Here is a 24,258-nt window from a genome sequence, read left to right as displayed (position 1 = left end):
AAGGTAAATCAAGGGTTTCTGATTCCACATCAAGTTCTTTTTCTGTTGTACCATGCTGCCTTATCTTGAAGAAATGAGTGCAGAAAAGTCAAGCCAATTGGCAGTGTTTCCTTAGCTAATTAGTACAGCAAATAAATGCTAGAAGGTAGAAATGGGCCTCTGACTTGACCAGGGCATAGTAATTTTCATTAGGCGTGTGCTCTATTTCTATTTTATTCAGTACAGCATTAGCTTTGATCTGCTTTTGGTTTGATATTCAGCTCTGGGGAGATTCACTTTAGGGGAGATGAATGATTTTCTAAAAGTAAGTCACGGTGCTGTGGGAGGAATATCATAAAATAAATAGAAGCAAACACGTCGGTTTTGAAACAAGACTTGTATAAAATAAAAAAAAATTATATGTTTAATTTGTTTCTAATGATGCAGTAAACAACACATTAGACAAATGTTGCGTGGAAATAATATTAAAACATATAATAAGTTTATTTTATTGTATTCCAAATTTTATCTTTATTCTGATGCTTTTATAAAATGCTTCGTCTTCATATTCCATTTCATTTTTTTCTCTTGCCAGGTTTTTGGATTATTTGTCAGATCTGTGTGTGTCTAATACCACTGCTATTCCTGTAACTCAAGAACTCATCTGTAAATTTATGTTGAGTCCAGGCAATGCAGACATCCTCATTCAAACTAAGTAAGCCCAGATAATGGATGCATCATTTTCCTGTAGATTATTTGTAAGCATTGTAGTTCTTTGTCATATTTACAAGTGTACTTTTTAGTAGATTTTTGTATGTGCTATTTATTTGAAGGGTGGTCTCAATGCAAGCAGACAACCCCATGGAGAGCTCCATCCTTTCAGATGACATTGACGATGAAGAAGTTTGGCTCTATTGGATTGACAGCAACAGGGAACCTCATGGCAAAGCTATCAGGCACCTTGCTCAAGAGGCAAAAGAAGGCACCAAAGCTGACTTAGAAGTTCTTACCTATTACAGGTTAAGTATTGTAGACAATCTTACAATAATTCTCAATCTCACGTATTAATTGAGAACTGGTTCTCTGTAGCCACTAGAAGTTAGGTATCTATGAAGAGGCAATTTTAAAAGTCATGTCAGAACTAGGGTAGCTGAAATATTTAGTATTATTTAAGGTATTCAAAATACAAGTTAACATGTCTATTTTCTGCATACACCACTTGTAATTTCCTGGTTTTTCACCAGCTTGGAATTGTTGTGCAGCCAAAGGCTTTGTCCTCGTATTGAGTAGAGTGGAGGCAGATGAGAGACATGTTAGGACCTAGGTGATGGAGTCGAGAGGGATATAGACATAGGGCTAAGGAAATTGATCTGGCCACAAGGGTAGCCAGTAGTTTAGTATAGAGTGGGTTATGAATATGTGGTGACCTAGGGCCTAAGAGAAACTGGTGCCTGTAGTTATGAAAGTTCAGCACTGGAATATGGCAGCAGAAGTACTGAAGGCAGTTCCTGGTGGTCAGCATATTGGGAGCAAGAACCTAGCTGGCGTCTTTGAGTTGCAGGGATAGAAACCCAAGGCAGAAGGCTTGGGGCCAACTTGGGCCCAAATGGCAAGAATCAGACAAAGACAGATGACGCGTTGTGTTCCCTGGTTTCTACAACTATAGCAACCAAATCAAAGGCTAATTCTTAATCTCAAAACTGGGCTGATAAGCCAAGTGCACTCATGCCATTTGGACTGATCATTTTTGGTTTGGGAACTGAATGGGGCGAAACCTGGAGTGTAGACACTAGAGCCTGAAGCTGATTGAGGCTGAGGAAGGTGGAGAGAGATGGTTTCATGTGAGCTGTTGCCCATAGCCTTCAGCCTGAGTGCAGTGTTTGTAATCCTAGGAAACCCAGACTGGAGTGCCTAGTGACACTCTCCAGCAGGCACATTTTGCTGAAACAAGTAAGAGGTATTGTAACTGAAGGGACAGAGAGACAGTTTCATATATGTCTTGTCATTTGATCTTAATGGTTAACATACTACAATCAAGAGTTTGACTCCAATATCATGAATGCTTGGAAATACAGGTGTCTTAAACATAGATACTGATTGGTACTATGATGTTTAAAGATTTCTTCGAGATAAGACAATAATGTAATATGTTTATCATTTTTAAGGTACCAGCTAAACCTCTTTGCAAGGATGTGCTTGGATCGCCAGTATCTGGCCATAAACCAGATTTCTACACAGCTCTCTGTAGACCTGATCCTGCGGTGCGTGTCGGATGAGAGCCTGCCGTTCGACCTCCGAGCGTCCTTCTGTCGCCTCATGCTCCACATGCACGTTGACCGGGATCCCCAGGAGTCCGTGGTGCCTGTTCGCTATGCCAGGCTCTGGACAGAAATCCCCACAAAGATCACAATTCATGAGTATGTTTGGAAAAAGGTCTTGAGGCTTTGGAGTCCAGCAGATGAACTCCACATCAAATGGCTACAGTTTTGAAATGTAACATGTGCAAAGGCATTTGTGTGTCCTGTCGCGGGTTGTTAATCTTCTAAATGCAAATAAGATACTCGTTTTTGAGGGTGAAATAACTCTCAGTGGGAATAAAGGCATTTTCTAGAAAACAATAAGCAAATAATGTTGCTGTAATTGGCAAGAATTTTAAGCACTTCATATTGTGGTAGACTGCTACAACTGCTTTACACATCGCTCATTTCACAACAGCCCCGTTTTACAGATGAGGACCCAGGCCCTAGGAAGGCTAACTAATTTATCCAGGATTATGCAGCCAGGAAACTGAAGTACATATGTTTTATTATTTTTAAATGATTGCAATCAGTTTAACTTGCATTATCTTCTTTCTGTATTTCCAGATATGATTCTATAACAGACTCTTCCCGAAATGATATGAAGAGGAAATTTGCCCTGACAATGGAATTTGTTGAAGAATATTTGAAAGAAGTCGTAAACCAGCCCTTTCCTTTTGGGGATAAAGAAAAAAATAAACTGACATTTGAGGTACTTTTTCCCTCCAATATTTAGGATGTTTTGGTAACTGGGTAGTTTAGTTCTTGAAGATATTATTTTCTCTGCCATTTTTAAAAGATCGATTTGGTGCTTTAATGTCCAGTAGAAAACATTTTATTTATAATTGTTTATTAATTACTGTTTCCCTTGATTTTTTTTGTTTCATTTGTGTAAGATTTTTTGCATGTAATAAGCACAGGCAGTTTTGCATATTTTGTGGAATGTTTGGATACTTTTTTTTGTCTCTAAGGAGATGATGTTTTTATTCTCATTGAACTGAATTGAAATATCTTCAGTTTGGGGATGTAGTGACAAAACTAGAGAAAGGATGCTATTACTTGATACCTGGTGTATTAGCTACCTACTGGTGTATAACAAATTACTCCAAAACTTTGCAGCCTGAAGCAACAAACATTATCATAGCTTCTATGGGTCAGGAAGCCAGGAGTAGCTTAGCTGGGTGGTTCTGGCTCAGGGTCTGTGATGGGGTAGCCAGCAAGCTGTTGACTGGGATTGCAGCCATCTGGGGCTGGACAGTCTGTTTCTAAGGTCACTGGAGGGGTTGTTGGTGGCCACACCTCCTTGCTGGCTGTTGGCACCTCAGCTTCCTGCCATGTGGGCCTTTCTGTAGGCTGCCTGGGTGTCCTCATGACATGGCACCTGGCTTCCTCAGAGCAAGCCATCTGAGAGAGAGAGAGAGAGTCCAAGATGGAAGTTGCAGTCTTCTGTAATCTAATCTTGGAAGTGACATGTCATCAGTTCTGTTGGTCACTTGGACCAACTCTGATACAGTGTGGTAGGGGGAGACTGTGCACTGGGGGCCACATGTTGGAGGTAGACTCTTGCACTTGGAATGTCCTCTGCAATCCACAAGACCACAAAGCAGCATAGGAAACATAGATTTCTGGGCAAATTTCTTGGATAATAGCCATTTATTAAAGTAATTAATTGGTGCAACCATTTATTAAGTGGCATCCTGCTGACTTAAATTACTTAAATGTTTAATTAGGATGTAAATAATTCTAGTGTAAATTTTGTTAAGTACCTTAAAGCACTCTGAATCTTACTTGGATTTAGTTCTAGACTTGAATAAATCAAAGTTCAAGTGGTTGCTTTTGCAAGTATTTTAATTCCTAGGTGTTAAAGAATTAGGAAGTTTAGAAATGGCTGTGCTAATTTAGATAATAAAAAGCCAATGTTTATTTCAATTCCCAATTTTTTTTCCACTCTTTCACCCTCCCCCTCCCTGCTTTCTTTTTTTTATTAAGGTGGTCCACTTGGCTCGGAATCTTATATACTTTGGATTTTATAGTTTCAGTGAGTTATTAAGGCTAACAAGAACACTTCTGGCTATTTTAGACATTGTACAGGCCCCCATGTCATCATACTTTGAAAGATTAAGCAAATTTCAAGATGGAGGTAAGAATTTTGAGAAATGTGATAATATCATTGTTATTACTTGGAAGTAAGATAAAAAACAAAACTACAGAGAAGGTGTTGCTATTGTGTACCTGCTAATATATGTGTGCATATGAACACAATTCCTATGACAGGGCCGAGTGATGATAAGGTGGATTTACAAACATACATCTCTGTTTATAATGCTAAAGCTTTGAAAGATGAATTCATAAGGTCAGATTTCATCTTTAGCAACTAACATTATAGCCAAACCACTTGTGAAAATATTATGTGTTAAAAAATGAAAACATCTTGATATTTGTGGTCCTGTGGTTCAAGCAATTCTCCTGCCTCAGCCTCCTTTATTTTTACAAACACGGATTAAATTATAAGGTGTCAAAGAGAGAATAGATTTGAAGGCTATGCTTTACAGCAGAGCTTAGACAGATGCAAGGAAGACCAGGCACGGTGGCCCACCCCTGTAATCCCAGCGCTTTGTGAGGCCAAGGTGGGCAGATCATGAGCTCAGGAGATCGAGACCATCCTGGCCAACATGATGAAAATCCGTCTCTACTAAAAATGCAAAAATTAGCTGGGCATGGTGGCGCGTGCCTGTAATCCCAGCTCCTCAGGAGGCTGAGGTAGGAGAATTGTTTGAACCAGGGAGTCAGACGTTGCAGTGCCAAGATCGTGCCACTGCGCTCCAGCCTGACGACAGAATGAGACTCCATCTCAAAAAAAAAAAAAAAAAAAAAAAAGAAAGATTCAAGGAAAGGGGTGGTGAAGTATCATGCCAGAGAAGGAGCAAATGCCACGCCAGTGTGGGAACCTCTGGAGTGAAGTGGATAAGAGAATGGGCTTTCAAGTTAGAGTGCCTGTATTCAAATCCTGCCTTGACCATTTATAAGGTACTTATCTTCTCTATGATTTTTCTTTTCTCATCTGAGATACGAAGATGATAATAACAATATCCTTCTCACAGTTTCCTTGCAAAAATTAAGGGAATGTATATAATATATTCAATGGACTTTCAACAGTGACTGTCTCATAAGTCAGTACAAAGTTTTTATGACGATTGTCTTGGGTTGGATACCCTAAAAACACCCTGAGATTGAGGCTTGTTTGAGAAGGTATATGGAGGAGTGCACTTGGATATATACCTGTTAGGAAGTGAGGAAGGTAGGACTGGGCAGGCAGAGAAGCTCATCTGCAATGCAGTTATGACTGAGACCTCAGGTCATCCTGTAGGGAGCTCTGGAGCTGGGATGCTCTTTGGAATTGACACAAATTAAGGCAAAGGGGGCCACACTTGGTGTCTTTGCATCAGCCAGCTATTACTACTTGGCTTCGTCCTGGAGGGAGCTGTGTAACATTGGGTAAGAGTCCGTCCTAGCGAGAGGTACAGCTGTAAATAGCAACAAGGATGTCTGCCCAGCAGCTGGGGCAGTAAGAGCCTCAGCCCTGAAAAGGGGACACAGGTGGAGCACAGTAGTATCCACTACAACATCCACTACAGGATTAAAAGGGCAAAAACCAGAAACCTAATTTCAGACATAAAGAAGAAATATCTAGTTAAGAATTATAAATGAGCAACTTACAGTAACCTCAAGTAATTAATTGCTGCTGCTCAAATCTCAATTCCTTTTTTAGCTTTCAAAAAACGGTACAAATCATTAAGAAGCCAACTGAACCACATAAATCCCTCACCTTCAGCATAACTAGAAGCGAAGGGACAATGCAAATGCTAGTTACTGTAAGTAGAAAAATAAACATTCATTTTCAGTACAGCTGCCTGGTGAGCTCCCATTGCAAACTTTGAGGATGGTGAGCGGTTTTCGGAGAAACTGGGGAAGAGAAAAGGGATCATATGCAAAGGGAATGAAATGAAATTGTATGAAAATCACCCTCAGAAAGAGAAAGTCTATCTAGGTGTGAAAACATGGAAAAAGTATCCAGGTAGATAAGAGCACCAACTAAACAGGAAGGGACTTGAAATAGCACAGGGAGCAGTTGTGGAAAAGCAGTGCTTCTAGGGATGAACAAGTTTGCAGGTAAGGCAAGGGCACCCCTTCGAGTCTTTTGGTGAAGGAAAAAGAGGCAAGATGGGGAGATCTAGAATACCACAAGACAAAAGAAACCTGAAACATCGATGGGCGTATCACTCCACCGACCTCTACCAGAAGCCAAATTTTAAAGAAACTGCACTTCATGACTCTGACAGGAGGGGGCGCCCTTGAACCAGAGATCCTGTAAACCCGCTCATTGTTAATCCTGTCAGCTGAATGTGTCAATGTCATCGGTCTCACTATGTGAAACCGCTGTTTAAGACCAAAACAGAATGGAAAAATCTAAACACCTCAGTGGATGGAAATTCCTCCCTGAAAAGCAACTGTGAAGCAGAAGAATATTGTAACACGATACTCTAAATGGAATTAAGTAGCTTCAAGCACAGTGAACTATGGAAAACACTTTGATTCATAAATTCAAAAACTAAGATCAGAAATGGACCAAAACCCAAGAAGAAATGAAATGAAAATTGATTGAACTTAGGAAAGAAATAGAATAAAATGGTTGGCTTTATTTATTTATTTATTTTTACCAACACAGATTAAATTATAAGGTGTCAAAGAGAGAATACATTTGAAGGAAAATCAAATAGGTGACATTGAAGAAAGGCAGGAGAACAATGAAGAAAATGACAATGATCCAAAGAAACAAATGATGAGGGTGAGAGGGAAAGAGGCTGAAATGGAAGAAAGGCAAAGAAGAGCCATCATATGAATAATTGGAGTCCCTGAAGAAGAAAAACAAGAAAATGGAACAGAATTGAGTATTTAAAATTGCAATCCAAGAGAACCTTTTGGAAATAAAAGACAACCTGAATCTACATGGTATAATTATCCAGAATGGTAATCTCTAAGAGCATAATAAGATTATTATATGTAGTATACATTCAGAGAGAGAATAATAAGGGTTTGAGGGAGGAACCATGAGAGCAAATGGAGAAAAAAGGAAGGCGTATATGAATATTCTTTACTATTATTGCATCTTTAAAGTAAATTGAATGTTTTATAAAAATAAATCTATGAACAACACACGAATGAGAGCAAAGCAAAGACCAAGAACCGTAGTTGTTAATCAAAGAGCAGGGGCGTGCAGGGGTCTATATTAATTCTGCTGCCTGAATCTCACTAGTGAGACTCCTTTTACCACCCCCAGAGGGTACATAACACTTGAAATGTCTGTATTAAAGCTTCTTGTTATGCTTTTACAGTCTTCAGTCTAAACTAAATTATTCTTAAAAAGCTCGAAGTTGATCCTGACTTTTGATCTCAGTGCTTACAGTCTGCCTTCAGTGTTTCACCATGAAGAGTATTTTATTAAAGACTTACTTTTTTTTAGAGCAGTTTTAGGTTCATGGCAAAATTAAGAGGAAGATACAGAGATTTTTTTATTTATCACCTGCCCCCCAACATGCATAGCCTCCCCATATCAACATCCTCCACCAGAGGGGTACATTTGTTACAATTGATAAACCAACATTGACATCATTATGTCAAGTTCGTCCTTGACATTGGGGTTCACTGTTGGTGTTGCACATTCTATGTATTTGGACAAATATATAATGACACGTATCTAACATTATAGTATCATACAGCATCTTTTCACTGCCCTAAAAATTCTCTGTGCTCCGCATATTCAACCCCTCTCCCACCTCCTCACCGCCCCCTGGCAACTGCTGATTTTTTTCTCTCTCCATAGTTTTGCCTAAGGAAAGTATTTTTTTTCTTGGAAAAGTTGTAACTTGTTTGCACTCTCCACCGTCCTGTTTATATCTGCCCTCAAAGACACATAAATTTAATTTTTATAATTCTCATATTTTTAGTGAATTCCATTGACTTCTAGATACCTTGATTATTTCTTTCAGCAATCTGATAATAATTTATTATTTTATTTAATAAGAATCTATTGAAGAATTACAATATGCCAGACACAGTTCTAGTCACTGGTAATAAGTAATGAACAAGATAACCAAAGTTGTTAGTCACAGGGAAGACAATTAATAAATAAATAGGCAAAATTTCTCCTTTCTCCTATTAAGAGAAACAGCCAGATTATCTATCTATCTATCTATCTATCTATCTATCTATCTATCTATCTTGTAACATCTGATAATGCTGTGAAGAAAAATAAAGTAGGTCAATGTTATGGAGACTGATGGAGTGAGGGAGGGTAGAATTTTGTTTTAAGTTTGATGGGCAATCTCTGGAGGGATTTGAGAAGGGACTGATGTGATCTGATCATGTTGGCTGCTGAATGGAGAATAGAGAATATCTATGTGGGCAAAAATGTTGAAGACTGAGCAACTGTTTCAGATTAAAGGAGATTAAAGAGACATGACAACTAAAATTCAATATGCAATTCAGCACTGGATCCTGAATTAGGAGAAATATTATCTATAGAAGATATTATTGGCACAAGTGATAACATTTGAAAATGAATTATAGGAATATGGATTGCAGGTTATATTTGAATATTGATTATGTCAGTTAGATTTCCTGACTTTTGTAATTGTACTGTGCTTAGCTAAGCTAATATACTTGTTTTTAGCGAATACATGCTGAAGAATTGAAAGTTGAAACGTCATGATGTCTGGAACTAACTTTCAAATAGAGCAGGAAAGATGTGTGTGTGCGTGCGTGTGCGTGTGTGTGTGTGTATGTGTGTGGGTGTGTGGAGACAGAGAGATGCAAATGTGGCAGCATTTGTGAATCTAATCAATCTGGGCAGAGTCTATGTGGGAGTTCTTTGTACTATTCTTGCAACTCTTCCTATAAATTTGAAAGTTTTCTAAAACAAAAAAGTTAAGAACTTCAGTAATTAACTTGGTAGGAAAAGGATTTATGTTATGCAAGGTGACAATTCAAACCTCAAGAATGATCTTACAACTCTACTAGGAGATGTGTTGTTAATATTATAGTTAGGTTCTCTATTAGACTATAAATTCCTAACAAAAGTTCTGATAGACTGTATAAATTCTTAACAGAAGAAGCAAGAAGAAACACTTTTCTGGAATCTCCAAATATGGAGATAGGATTGTCAAGCATGGGAAAAATCCTGTGGTGCAGGGTGAGACAAAGGTCGATGCCAGAGAGGAAATCCCAGATTGTGGAAAGTACCTAGAGGAAAAAAAAGAACTATTATTTTAAAGATCAACTGCTAGGAGTCATAGCAGTGTTACCACATTACAATATTCTGTATCATCATCTTGGCTCTTCGATATCTAAATGCTTTGGATTGTATTTTCTTCTTCTTTTTTTTCATGTGGACTCCTCTCATACTACAAATATTTTTTCTCTTTTAAAGAAACTTTATCTTCAGTGGGAAGTCATTTGCAAAGTACAATTAAAAAAAAAAGTGGTTTTATAAACATTGTTGCTAGATAGATCAGTTCCTTTAAGTAAATGATACAGTTCTGTATGCTTATATAATGTCTGGAGAATTGTATGCACTAGAACTACATCTTTTTTTATCCCTCTTAGTTCCCACTTACTAACTTTTCTCCAGCACAGTTGGGGTTGGACATGCAGAAAAACGTGTTTGGCAGGTCAGACGCAGGGGAGCGGAAGAGGAGGCATATCTAGAAGGTAAAGGCTTTACAGTTCCTGGAGTTCCATTTTGTGCCAGCCTCAGTGGCACCAGGCTTAAATGGGATGGGCACGCACAGCATCCATTTGTTTTTTCTGGGAAATCCTGTAGCTTTAGATGCCAGTGATGGGTGTTTGAGGTTGTAGAGATGGCTGGCTTGGAAAGTGGCAGTTACAGAATTTTTCTTCTTCTGCATCCTCGGTCACACAGCAGCCCACTGCGGCGTCACTGTAAGTTGTCCTCATCCCAGATCTGGTTGGGGGTCTGTGTCTAGCTTCCAGGCGGTGGCTGCTCCCTGTCACAATGGCTTATAGTTGGCACACTCGGCAGAAATTGCTAGGTTCAGAAGCGGCTTTTCATCTTCATACCTAAAGGTGGTCCGTTCAGAAAATGATTGAGGCTTGTTCATATGGAGACACAGGGAGCTGGCACTGGCCTTCACTGGCCGTCACTGTAGTGAAATAGAAGATTCAGAACTTCAGAACTATCAATCCAATACCTTTCACTGGCTATACGTTTACTTAAGAAATATTGTTTTCAAACAAATGTACCTGCTCCCAGGAGGCTGTGTTGTTGAGTGAATTTGCTTTGCCTACTACTTATGATTTGCTCTCAGTGATTTTAAATGCACAGGCACCATTCAGTGTAATTGATCTTTTGAGTAGAAGGATTATGGCAAGCTGTGTTCTTCCTTGTCGCTTATAGAAGTTAAAAGCAAATGCACATACAAGCTGATGAACTGGATATTTTCCATATTCTTTGCAAACATTTCACTTTTAAAAGTATACATCTTTTTATACTTGCCGAAGGATGGACCATCTAAAGCTTTCTATTTCTACTAATAATTAAGAGCCCTTTTTTCTTTTACAACAGCATGGGTATATTTTGTTCTGCTGGCGAGTCACTTAAATAGTTGAGGGCAAATGTGAATCCCACTTACGCATCTTCTGTGGAACAGCATGATATGTGTATAACTCTGAATCATTCGAGTATCATCTCCATGTAAATGTGTGTGTGGTTAGAATAGAGAAGTTGACACAGTGTGGAAATGGTTTGGGTCTGGTTTGTTATTTATTTATCCTGTTAATATCCTTCTACCGATCTGTGTTTGCTGTTTGAATGGGACTGGGGTTCAACTTTGAATCTCCACCATGGAACAATAAAGTCTACATCGTTCAGTGAACTTTGGGCATAATTAGTGTGTCTAGGACACTACTACAATTTCTTTTCACTATTGCTTTCCTTCCCATCCTTGAACTCACCATAATTTGAAAAGGCAGTAGATCATAGAAAATTACCAAAAGGCCAACCAAGAGCTAAATAGTTTCTTCATAGCTTCTCTCATTTTGCTTTTTCAGAACAATTTCAAATTCTTGGAAGTTTCCATAGCTAAGCACTGAAATGTGGGCCTGTTCCCATCAGTAACCAGATAATCTCTTTCGTTGGTATATATGTTATGATGTAGAAAATGGGCAGTCACTAAAAAAAATTAAAGGAGAATTCCATTTACTTGTAGGATTTCTTTTTCTTTGAGGTTTCAGGGTCGAAAATGAAGTGCCTTTGGCCTTAGGGAATAAGATACAGGCAACCTCAACAGCCTGGAATTATCCTCCTTCCCTAAAATAATTCTGCTGTCCCAAGTGACGTACAGACCTGTGGACCCAACCCAGGGTAGGGCGGAGATAGGAGGCAGGGTAGTGAGATGCGCTTTGAATATGTCTATGTCCGGGAGTACCGCTTGCCCTAGGAGATTTGGGGAACAAAGTAAGAGGATGTCAACTTTCCATCTCCTGGCAAAGCACCACTTACTTCTTCAATTTAAGTTTTTGTTTGTTTGTTTACCTTTATAGGGACTGCACGTTATCTACCTTGAAATGCTTTTTGTGGCAGCATGGTTACTGTTAAAAAGGAGAAGGGAAATTGAGATGAGAGGGGTAGGGCAGAAACATTTTAAAATATTGCTTTATGGGTGAGAAAGGAAGAAAATATTTGCAGACAAAAAAAATCTGCCAGGAAATAATTTCTTCTTTTATAAAACTACGAGGTTAGTCTAAATATGATCTTTGCAATCTCTTTTAGTTCAAAACTGATTCTTTGAAGATTAGTATGTAATCTTCCTTCATTCATTGAATGGCATTCTTTTTTTATGTGTGTTGTAAAACAACCTTTTTAGCAAATATCTGTGAAGCTTATCTTCTGATTAATAGCTATGATTGTTCTTTGTAAGACACCAGCTTGAATGTCTTGAAACTGGAAGCCCTAGTTCACTGAATATGCTCAGAGTATCTTACAAAAGAAAAAAAAGGAAAGAAAGAAAGAAAGGGAGGAAAAAAAAGACTTAACTGAGTGTGAGGTGAGACCATGAGGAAGTGTATATGTGGGGATGGGGGATCAGAAAGAACAGAAAAGGGTTTAATATAACGATCAAAACCAAAGAACACATGCCTAAGGTACAAGCTAGTGTCCTATTAAAGACTTTTCTCAGTGTTCATCTCTTGAATTTTTCACCAGACTGAACTCTTTTCAGGTCTCTGCAAAGGAGTTAGGTTTGCAGTAGAGTTCACAGTGCTAAGAAGTGTTAGCAAAGTTTACATGCAAAGGGAAGGCACACCAATTACCGTTCATCACTTGAAAAACTCAGATGTCTGGACTTAGCTCTTCCCAGCACCATGCTGCCTCTGGGCATTCAAGCTTATTCTTCTTGAGATGGCCCGATTCTGTCTGTCCTCCCTCTGTCCACGCTGTGCTTTCAGTGAGGTCCCTTTGCTTCTGAAAGAACTATCTTATCTCCATTTTGTACCATGCTCACCACACTCACCCATCTTACATATGCGGTTCCCTTCTCCCTACACCTTCTTGCCTTCCAAATCATACACTTAAATCAAGGGAAGCTTTGCCATCCAAATCATACACTTAAATCAAGAAAAGGCAGGAACATGGGTATAATCCCATCCACAGTGGTAGGTTTCCTTCTTGTCCCTTTGTGTCTGTATGTATTGTATCAGGTGAGCATGTTCTTCTCATAACATCTTGAAATTCTTGCACTGATTTTTAAATAACAGCAGCAATGACCACAATTCTCAGCAACTCTAGAATTACAAATTGCCAGTTGTGTACCTCAGGAAGCAGATTCTGGGACAGGATTAGCATGAAGAAGACTTATTAGGGAGAGCTCTTAGGATCAACACCAGCAGAATGGGAAGGAAAGCAGGATTGGGAAAGGGAGAAGTTGGCTTGTGATGCAGTTTAGTGAAGGCTTCTGGGAGGTTGAAGTTGGGATGTCCTTCAGGGCTGTCTCCGTTAGGGTGAGGGGGCTGAGCCTTTTTGTCCCCATAGGCTGCTCTGGAATGGGTGAGTGACCTTGCCTGAAGTACCTGTCTTCAGACTAGTTGTCTTAGTCTGCCTGGGCTACTGTAACAAAAATACCATAGACTGGGTGGCTTATAAACAACAAGCAATTATTTCTCACAGTTCAGGAGGCTGGGAAGTGCAAGATCATGGTTGATATGGTTTGGCTGTGTCCTCACCCAAATCTCATCTTGAATTGTAGCTCCCATAATTCTCATATGTCATGGGAGGGGCCCAGTGGGAGGGAATTGAAACATGGGGTCAGGTTCTTCCCCTGCTATTCTTGTGATAGTGAGTAAGTCTCACGAGATCTGATGGTTTTATAAAGGGGAGTTCCCTTGCACAAGCTCTTTGCCTGCTGCCGTGTAAGATATGACTTTGCCCCTCATTTGCCTTCAGCCATGATTGTGAGGCCTCCCCAGCCATGTGGCACTGTGAGTCAATTAAACTTCTTTGCTTTATAAATTACCAAGTATCGGGTGTGTCTTTATTAGCAGTGTGAGGACAGGCTAATACAATGGTGCCAGCAGATTCAGTGTCTGGTGAGAACCTGCTTCCTGGTTGATAGATGGTGCTTTCTATTGCCTGGGCCCCACAGCTCATCAGGGCATCCTTTGAAATTCGGGTGGAAGCAGCAACTCCTCCCCACTCAACTCCCCCACAGCTTTGCTGGATACCGTGCATGCTGTAATGGGGCCCCCTGGAGCCATCCCTGGAGCAGCCCAGGAGCCTAGTCGCAGGGCATGGGGAAGTGAAGCCCATGATGTGAGGTGGCAACCCCTCCTTTGAAATCTTTTTGGCCCGTAGCTCCTTATATTCTGTTCCTGTGATGGGAGGGGCATCCCTGGTGATCTCCTAAATCTGCTGGGGTCATTCTTCCATTGTTTCAGACAGTAGGTCCTGACTTCTCTTTAGGTGGCTAACTCATCTCCCCATTGCCATGATAGATAGCATCTGGCTTCCCTTAAGATGCCTGATCCATAGTAAACTCTTTATCAAATGGTCACTTGGCCACACTTCCAAACAGACTTTCTCGTTTTTTTCAATGTGGATAGGCTGAGGATTTTCCAAAAATTCAAGTTCCGTTTCCTTTTTAATTAGCAATTCCATCTTTAAGCCATTTCTCTTTTCTCATATTTTACTGTAACCAGTCAAGAGGAACCAGACGTTCTGTTAACACTTTGCTTACATATTTTTCACCCAAATATTCAATTTCATCTCTGGCAAGTTCTACCTTCCATAAATCATTGGGACATGAATACAATTCAGCCAAGTTTATTGCTACTTTATACAATGATGGCCTCTTCTGTAGTTTCCAATAAGACATTCCTCATTTCCATCTGAGACCTCCTCCACATGACCTTTACCATCCATATTTCTACCAGTGTTCTGTTTGTGACCTTCTATGAAGTCTTTAAGAATACTCTTAGAGAATTTGAAGCATGTTAGAGCTACAGGCTTTCTCTGTAGCTCTCTTCCTCTCCTCTGAGACTTCACAGAATCATCCTTAATGATCTGTTTATTGCAATATTGGCTTTTTCTAGGATGCACCTCAGAACTCTTCCAGCCTCTACTCACTACCCAGTTTCAAAGCACTTCTACATCTTAGATGTTTGTTATAGCAGTGTCCCACTTCTTGGTAAGACAGTTTTCTGTCTTAGACTATTTGGACTTCTATAACAACAACAACAACAACAATACCACAAACTAGGCAGCTTCTAAACAACAAACATTTATTTCTCATAGTTCTGGAGGCTGGGAAGTCCAGGATTATGGTGCCTGCAGATCTGGTGTCCAGTGGGGGTCTGCTTTTTGGATCAAAGATGACACCTTCTTACTGTGTCCTGACTTGGGGAAAGGGACAAGGGGCAAGGGGAATCTCTCTTGGGCATCTTTTAAAAGAGCCCTAATCCCATTCATGAAGACTCCTCCTCCATGACCTAATCACCCCCCGAAGGTTCTACTTCTAACACCGTCACCTTGGGAGAGAGTATCTCAATGTATGAATTTTGGGGGGACACAAACACAGGGGCGGGCAGTTGAGGGCTGTCTTCTGAGTAGCACTCCAGCAGCTTGGGGAGTAGTCCTTCACTTCTGAAAGGGAATCTGGGCAGGACCATCACAGCCTCCACCACAGTTATCTTCCTAGAAAATGCCCTGATTGGAAACATTTTGGGTCAAGACTAAGATCTTATCTTGATCCATTTTGCACAGCAGGCCTTTTGTGGAATCCTGTTTTTCAGACATTGAGGAACATTTCTATGCCATTGTCATGTTCTGAGTCTGGTTCTCTTATCAGCTTGGTGCTCTGCTGGGTGCACCTCTAAGTCCTTTCTGGATTAATGAGTAACATCTTTTGCAGAATTCCTGAGACTGGGTAATGTATAAGGAACAGAAATTTATTGCTCACAGTTCTGGAGGCTGGGAAGCCAAGGGTTGAGGAGACCAGCATCTGGAAAAATCTTCTTGCTGTGTCGTCTCTTAGTGGGAGGGCAAAGAGAAAGCAAGAGTATGAGAGAGCAAGATGGCACTGAACTTATTCTTTTACAAAAACCCACTCCTGGGATAATGCCATTAATCCATTAATAAGGGTGGTGCTCTCATGGCCTAAACACCCCTTAAAGGGGTCCCACCTCCCAACCTCACGACACTGGGGATCCAGTTTCCAACACATGACCTTTGGGGGACACATTCAAGCCATAGCAGATGTCATAGGAAATAGAGATTATGGAGAAAAATAAAAATAAATTAAAACATTTAAACATGTAACAAAATTTTAGACATGAAAACAATGGCTAGAAGCTTCCTATTTCCAGGTGTCCCGGAATCTCTGGCATCGGAAACCTGCTCTAGGCAGCAAGCCTTTTGCAGGATGCTGTTCCTCAGGAGCTGAGAAAGATTTCTGTGCCGTTCTAATGTTCTGTGCCATTTGTTCTAATGTCCCGAGTCTGGTTCTCTCACCAGCTTTGTGCTATGCTGGCTGTGCCTCTAAGTCCTTTCTGGCTTAATGTATAATGTCTTTTACTTTTCTGTTTGTTTGCTTGTTTTTTTTTTTCCTTCTAAGCTTTTATACGTTTTAGAAAAAGTATCTGTATAACTATTGGACTTTCTTTTAGTTATCAATGGTGTCTAAAAGGACTCTCCTCATTCCACCTCCCAGCTTCTCTCTGTGTCAAGAGGGTGTCAAACACATGGTCTACACTAGATCATGTTCCTCTTAAAAATCAAATGCACATAGTAAAATAGGGGGAGAATAACTATGTAATGGATGCCAGGCTACACATCAGGCAAGGGATTACTCTGTAAATGTATCTATTATTTATATAGAATACCTAGCATACCTCTAGGACTTTTGCATATTTTTATTGTTAATCCTTGTCACAGTCCAGCGTATCGGATATTATGGTCCTGATTGTGTCCAGTAGATAAGCTTTTAGACAGGTTGTATACTTTGCCTAAGATCATACAGCTTGTATGTAGCTTGCTGGAAATTTTGAATTCAGGTTTCTTTTTCTTTTTCTTTTTCTCTCTTCTTTAAAAAAACCTACAGCTTTACAGTTGATGTTCTTTCTATAATTATTTTATTGCTTTCTTTATACACAGGTGACTTCCTCACGTGCAGACTCTTTTCTGCTTTTTCCAAGTTTCCCAAGAAAGTTCAGCACAACAGACTACATATCTATAAAAGAGTTTTGGTTTGGCTGGAAGTTATTTTTCAGGTCATATTAAAGAAGATTTTTTTTTTTAAACAAAGAATCACTCCTTTGTCAATGGTTGTTTGGCTTGTCTCAGAAAAGTTTCAATCGCAAGTCTTAAAAGTTTTACCAGCTCACAATCTTTTGAAGCTAGATATTCCTCTTCCTTTCCTGAAATAAATTTCTGATTGTTCTCTCTGACTCTGTGTTTTGGCTCTTTCTCCACATTCCAACGTAAGGATCTTTCTAAATCACATACTCTACTTCTTTATTTAGCTCTCATCATCTCCAGAGAATAATAACTCAGCTCTTTAAATTGGTGCCCAAGGGTCTTCATAATCTGAGTTAGACATCTCTAGCTCTGTCTCCTGCTGTTTCCCCAGTAATACTAAGCAATTGTATCTCCTTAGACACCTTTCTGCGAGCTACTCCTATGAGTATCTCATATATACTTTCATATCTCACTATCGTTAGGATGAATGTGTGTGACATGCCTTATGAAGCATTTATGCATTTGAAGCACAAAAATATTTAGAGACCCTAATATTTCAAATATATACTTGTATCTTTCTTTCCTTAATTTTGTGATTATTTGTCATAAGCTTATCTTCCAATAGACTTACAGAAGATTCTATGACTCTTAGAGTTACTACACAGATTATTCAATAACAGAGATTCAGATTTATTAACTGAGAGTATCATACTGAGGGGAAAGCTATCAAAATAGATTCTATTTCTGGTTCTATGGGACACCTATACCCTGCCTAATGTATTACTCTATACCTAATTGGTTTTCAAAAATATTTATTGAGTGAAACGAATTTAATATATGTAAATTACCTGCTTTATACAAATATGTTTGAATCAAAACGGTATTACTAGATTGTGACATCTAAGCATATGATTTTTTAATTAAATGTAATTTTTTTGAAGTTCTGGGATACATGTTTAGGATGTACTGGTTTGTTACACAGGTAAACATGTGCCATGGTGGTTTCCTGATTGTTTTTCTACTCACATTAGCTAAGTGAGTTAATAGGGCAGGATCAATCCCTAAGAATGACCTTACAAATAATGAGAATGACTGAAGAGGGTCACGTTGTTCTAAGGTCTCTACTCCAGTTATTTTTCTATAGTTACACATATTGCTTGAGCCTTAGCATCTGGTGTCTTTAAGGATTAATACAATTGCGTAGGCTTCCCAGTTCTCACAATCTCTGGTGCTTATTGTTGGAACCCAACACAAATTTATAGAATGCTGGCATAGAAAGGAACCATATAAATTATCTATACAATATATGAGCTTCATATCTTCATGCAGCACCCGTTACAAATGGTCACATAGGATCTCCTTGAACACCTGGAGTGACCAAGATTTTACTTCTGCAAAGAGTAGGCCTTTCTTATTTTTAATAGCTCTAATTATTAGGTCTTTTTCGTTTGGTTATCCTATATGTACAGTTCCCTCTCACTTCCAGAAAGTAGCCCTACCTCTGTTTGTTGAACTGCACAGAAATCCAACATCCCTTCCACATGCCAGGTTTTTCTGTGCTTGAAAATGGCTAGCACATCACCTGTATTCCCCCACGTTTCTGTGTAGTCCTGTGCAATTCCTTTAGCAGTTCCTGTTATGACTCAATCTAATTTATCACTGATTCGACTGGCACAGAGGCAAAGACGGCTACGTTCGCCTTCATTCTGAACCCTTTTATAATGTAGCCTAGGTGAAAATGAGTGTTTTGTTAACAATGACATAGCATTGATTCCTACTAAACTTGAACTCAACTACAATTCTAATTTGTTTTCTTTTATGTCACATTTTCCACATCATGAACTTCAGTTGGTTTTATTTGGCCCTAAGCATATAGGACCTTTTATATTTTGAATTTACCGTGTTGGATTTAACCTGTTATTTTCAACCTATTTATGTAGTTTTGGAATTTAATAGAGTCATTCACTGTAATAGCCATCCTCTCTTGTTTGATGTAATCTTTGCCTTTGAGAAACATGCTATCTCTGACTTTACCCAAGTCAGTGACAAAACTACTGATCTAGTCAAGGCAAGAACAAAGCAGCAAAGAACTAAAGGCCCTTCTGTGCTTTAACATTGATCAGTTACCCAGTTTTCTTTGGCATAATCACTTAACCAAAATCATACCTATGAAACTCTACATTAGCCAATACATGCGTCTGTGGTGTGAGAAATCAAGAGCATGGTTGCCTTTGATGGTGGGGCTGGGGAGAAATTTTGGGGGAAGTGACTGTGAAAGGGAAGAAGAGAGCTTTCTAGGATGATGGAAATTTTCAGTAACTGGTTTGCGTGTGGTTCATATGGTATATGCCTTTATGAGAACTACTCAAACCTTTCATTTATGATCTGTGGATTTCACTGTAAGTAAATTACATCTCACTTATAAAAACAGCATGCACATTCATTTATTACTGCCATTACCAACTATTAATCATTGAAGATCAGTTCTGCAAATTGAAATATTGAGATTTGGAATATTAAGATGACTTTGTCAATATTTGACAGTGATGAAATCCAAAATAAGATGCAGAACACAGCCACTATTTTATGTGAATTGCTTTTTCAATTCATCCTTTGAATAACACTTCTTTAGTGTGTGGGATGTAAAACAGTTTTCTTCTAAGTAGTCTACTTGATATTCAATAAAAGAGGGATAATAACATTACTACTCTTTGGTTACATGCTTTTGGCTGGTTTTTATTGTGTTCTATTTCTAAGCCCTTGGAAACTTGGAATCTGTAAGCAGTCTATTAATACACTGTATTCAGTGGTGTTTTATTTAGAATGAAGAAAATTGGGTATCATATTATCTGCTTCTTCCATTAAGTGTTCTTTATTAAACACTCTTCTGAGGGACATCTACATTTAGTGTCAATATTGCGTTTCAGTCATACTGTATTATAAGACATTATGAACTATAATTATATGATAGAACCACATATTCATTAGTAAGGCAGTGACCATTATAATGGAACATAATTAAATGGAGAAGAGCTGTTTTTCAGAGGTGTAGTGAAAGCATGCAGATGTCCTCTACTTTTCATTTTGAAAGTAATACCTTACAATTACATGGTACTTTTTATTGTTCATGGCTTTTTTTTGCACATATTATATAATTTTATTCTTACAAGAAGGCCCAAGCTATTTTATAGGATTAAGATTTTGAACATAGGATGATGACATGATTTGACAAAGATCACACTTCTGTAATCTAAATCTTTCACTTTATTCAAAACCTCGTTAAAAATTGTGTATCCTCTGTGAAGCTGTCCTTCACTGCCCTCACTCTTAAGATAATTTCCCAATTAAAAAAAAATCCTAAGCAATTTCGTAGGCTGTCCATACTGTACTATTACCATCATATCTGTCTTGTACGTGTTCTTAATTTTTTTATGGACACATTTGATGTTTTCCTGACCATATTGTAAATTCTTCTGCTTTTCTTATGTCTTCCCACCTGAGATGTCCCTGCCAGATGAACATTAGGTACTTTATGAATACTTTCCGAACAAGGGCTGCCCCTAAAATTAAGTTGTATAATATAAGAAAAATACCACTAGTAGCATGTGGCACATCATATGTAATAAAAGCTGGTTGGGTAAAATCACTTGAGAATAATGTGAGCAAATTTATTATATGGTTAATAGAAATTCTACATTTTCAGAACACAGTTTTCATTGGAATCTTTTCTTTCTGTAATTGCATTAGGGCTTTCTGAGTTCTAGTATAAAATTTTTAGAATTTTGTAAAGTCTGTTAGTGAACCAACGTGGTGTGGGAAAACATGATTCATGTTGAGATCAGTTGACCTGTACTTGAGACTCTGCCACTTCCTGGCTTTGTAAACTGGGATTCGCCTCCCAACCCCCACCATGCTGTGAGGCTCCAATGAGGTGTATGTGGCCTGTGGTCTAGCAAGGTACATACAATATGATAAGCCCTTGATAAAGACAGCTTTCATTATTTTCCCTTATCTCATTGGTATCCATTTTATTAATTTCTTCCTTTTAATACATTTTTAAGTAATATGAAATTATGTATGCTTTTTGAAGAAAGAGAGAAGTATAAAGGAAAGTAAGCAAAAACTCAACTTGACGAAAGATGAAGTACCTTTAATTTAATGAGATCCAACTTTTTATATAAACCTTATTAAAATAAGTCATTCTCATTTTTAATAGTTCATTTTATTATCCAATCTTTGTTATTCATGCGTTAATTTGACAAACATTTATTAAATGAGAGTTCGGCATCAGACACTATTCCGGATGTTGGAAAAAGGTAGACTCCCTGTCTTCATGGAACTTGTGTTCTTTTATGTTGTTGGAGAGGAGGACTACAGTAAACACCCAGACAAATATATGATATGATGTGAGAGAGTGTTAATGCCCTGACCGAAATTTAAAGGGGGTGCATGGATTAAGAGTGATGGAAGCTCTTCAGAGAGGGTGACCAGAAGAGGTCTACCTAAGGAGGTGACATTGCACCACAAATCAGAAAGGAGTGAGGGAGCAAGTTGTGTGACCGTCTGGACACAAGAACGCAAGGCAAAGGTACAGGAAGTTCCCTGTAGGTTCGGCACATGGAATAAAAGCCATGCATGTATGTACTATGTAGAACTATCTAGCTATCCAGCTTTCCAAAATACCGTGATCTTACTTGGAATTGGGAGGGCTGGTTAGATAAAATTGCTTTCTCCGGCTGTTTAATCTTGATCTTCTCCTTAACCTGGGTTGCTACCATTTTACCTACTGCTCTGTGGTTAGTAGCTTAATTAAGGCTTTGATCTTATGCTAATATTTTTTTTTTCTTTGCATACAGAAAAGTCTTTTTATAACCCAGACCCTTAACCACTGGGAGGAAGCACTGCTCCAGAGAATGTTTGAAATAGAAAACTGCTCTAGTTCTAGAAAGTAAAGACATTTTCCAGCAAGGGCAGGTTTAAAAGGAGCTGCTAAGCTGGGATGGGAAATAGGAAGACTTCCAGAGTCATGTCTTTATGGTGGAACATCATTCGGTTTCAGATGAGTTATTATAACAGCTGATGGATTTATTCAAATCCAACTATAAAAATATGTTTCAGGGAAAATAATAGTTTTTGGATTATCCATTTTTGGCCTCTATTATCATAGAACATTGAGCTGATTTTAGTAGTCACAGAACAATTAAATGGCTGTGAACAATTATTCACAAAACTCTGAATCAAATGTGTCTGTTATCTCTTATAAATGCTGAGAATGTTTCAGAAATGTCTGATATCTAAACAACAAGAAAATTCAAATTACCATTTTCTTATATGTTCATAAGAGAAAAGCATTTCTAATAAAAAGAAAGAATAAATATAACTTTAAATAAAGTAAATACCAACATACTTAAGTAAATTTCAATCAATAATCTGTTAAATCTCTTACACCTGATATAAATTCATGTAACTGCTAGTGCTTGTTGAAACCAATAGTGTGATCACCACAATAAAATTATTTCTGAATAGGGCAAAATTAAATTATGTTCAGCACAGCTGTCGTGTTAGGTTGGTTAATTCCTTATTGCTTTTTACTTTCCTGAAATGGGCGATAGAAACTTGGCTCACTGGAACAATCAAAGAACAAAGCAACGTATTCCCCAAGCATTCCCAGTTACCACTCTCAGTATGCATTTGCTATACCTGTCTTTTAGATTTTTTTTCTTGAGGGAATTAAGGTTAGTAAAAATATCTATGTAATCATATAATGAAAGAACCTGAAAAGTTGACCAGTCATTCTTTCTAAGCAGTCCCTTCCTTTTTTTATTTTTATTTTTATTTTTATTTTTATAGAGATGAAGTCTTGCTCTGTTGCCTGGGCTGGAGTACGGTGGTGCAATCTCAGCTCACTGGAACCTCTGCCTCCCAGCTTCAAGCAATACTCCTGCCTCAGCCTCCTGAGTAACTGAAATTACCGGCGCTCACCACCATGCCCGGCTAAGTTTTGTATTTTTAACAGAGACGGGGTTTTACCATGTTGGTCACGCTGGTCTCCATCTCCTGGCCTTAAGTGATCCACCTGCCTTGGCCTCCCAAAGTGCTGGGATTACAGGCATGAGCCACCGTGCCCAGTGTTTTCTTTCTTCTTACTTTGTACTAAGCAAAGATGACTTCCATATTTTCAAATTATCTCAATACACTTTGTACACAAATGCCAATTCTGGCTGCTGGGTTTATGTAAAAGACACAGAAAAGCTGAATTTGTAAGCATTAGGTTGTTCAGAGAATTTATATTATAGTAGGCTTTTTCATTGAATACTTTCTAGTCAATATTAACTAATTATGGTTAAGAGGTAGTACAATTTCTTGTTTTGCAATGTTGAGGATTAATCACCTCTGATTTATCTCAACAGTTTAGAATTAGAAGTTTTTCTGTGGAGGAATGGATACTAGAAGCTTTGCATGGCTGTGATTTATGTAGTGTCTGACTTCATGTTTTTCAAGCTGTAATAGTTTACAATCTTAGCACTTCTCATCATCACCAAGCAAATCCAGAAAATACAGCATTTTTAATTTGAGGCCTCTGAGCTGGCTGTACATGGAAATGTCAAGTGAGGTTTGTGGCGACCACGTTCCACAGGCATCTGAGAATGTGGTATGACTGAGTGAACCCTCCCATTTCATTGACGACATGTGTTACAAATTACTATGGATCTGGCCTCTGGATTTTAATTCCTTGGTGACAGGATCTATATCTGGGGGAAAGAATTGTCTGGGCTAACTTTCTGTGTAGTAATCATTTGGATTAAATGATTATTTTCCATTCAAATCTAAATAAGATGCAGACACTGTGGGTGCCAAGGATTTGTGTGTGAATCAGGGATAAGAATAACAAAGGAGCCTGTTCTGTATTAGTGGTGAGAAAGCATCTCTTGGAGGCAAACACGTATACGTACTCGAATCAAGTCTCGGATAAAGGTAGTGGTTGAACATCGATGGCTCAAAACCATTGCCAACAACCAGATGTGCCTCCCTGCAGTCCATGTAACGAGCAGGGGGAGGGATGTGGAAATACTCAATTGCTGTGATTGTTTAAGAACCACAGACAATGAAGCATTCTGCCTCAAGGCTATTCTGATAGAAAAGAGGGGCTGACTCAAATCCTGTTGCCTCAATTTTGTC

At 38.7% G+C, this 24,258-nt stretch overlaps 1 protein-coding gene across 3 annotated transcripts in view; it reads left to right on the top strand.

Annotated features, from left to right (window-relative positions):
- The window catches only part of ITPR2 (inositol 1,4,5-trisphosphate receptor type 2), a 491,137-nt gene that overhangs the window by 168,445 nt on the left and 298,434 nt on the right, over positions 1-24,258 (top strand). For all 3 annotated transcript variants that reach the window (XM_009180421.4, XM_021923257.2, XM_009180422.4), the window contains 5 exons: positions 575-694; positions 813-998; positions 2,145-2,396; positions 2,844-2,988; positions 4,266-4,416. In XM_009180421.4, the coding sequence (XP_009178685.1) occupies positions 575-694; positions 813-998; positions 2,145-2,396; positions 2,844-2,988; positions 4,266-4,416 (854 nt within the window). The remainder of the gene's footprint in view (positions 1-574; positions 695-812; positions 999-2,144; positions 2,397-2,843; positions 2,989-4,265; positions 4,417-24,258) is intronic.

Source organism: Papio anubis, chromosome 9 (assembly GCF_008728515.1).
Source record: "Papio anubis isolate 15944 chromosome 9, Panubis1.0, whole genome shotgun sequence".
NCBI classification, from domain to species: domain Eukaryota; kingdom Metazoa; phylum Chordata; class Mammalia; order Primates; family Cercopithecidae; genus Papio; species Papio anubis.
Note: the sequence above shows the minus strand (reverse complement) of the source record. Positions and strands in the feature narration are given on the sequence as shown.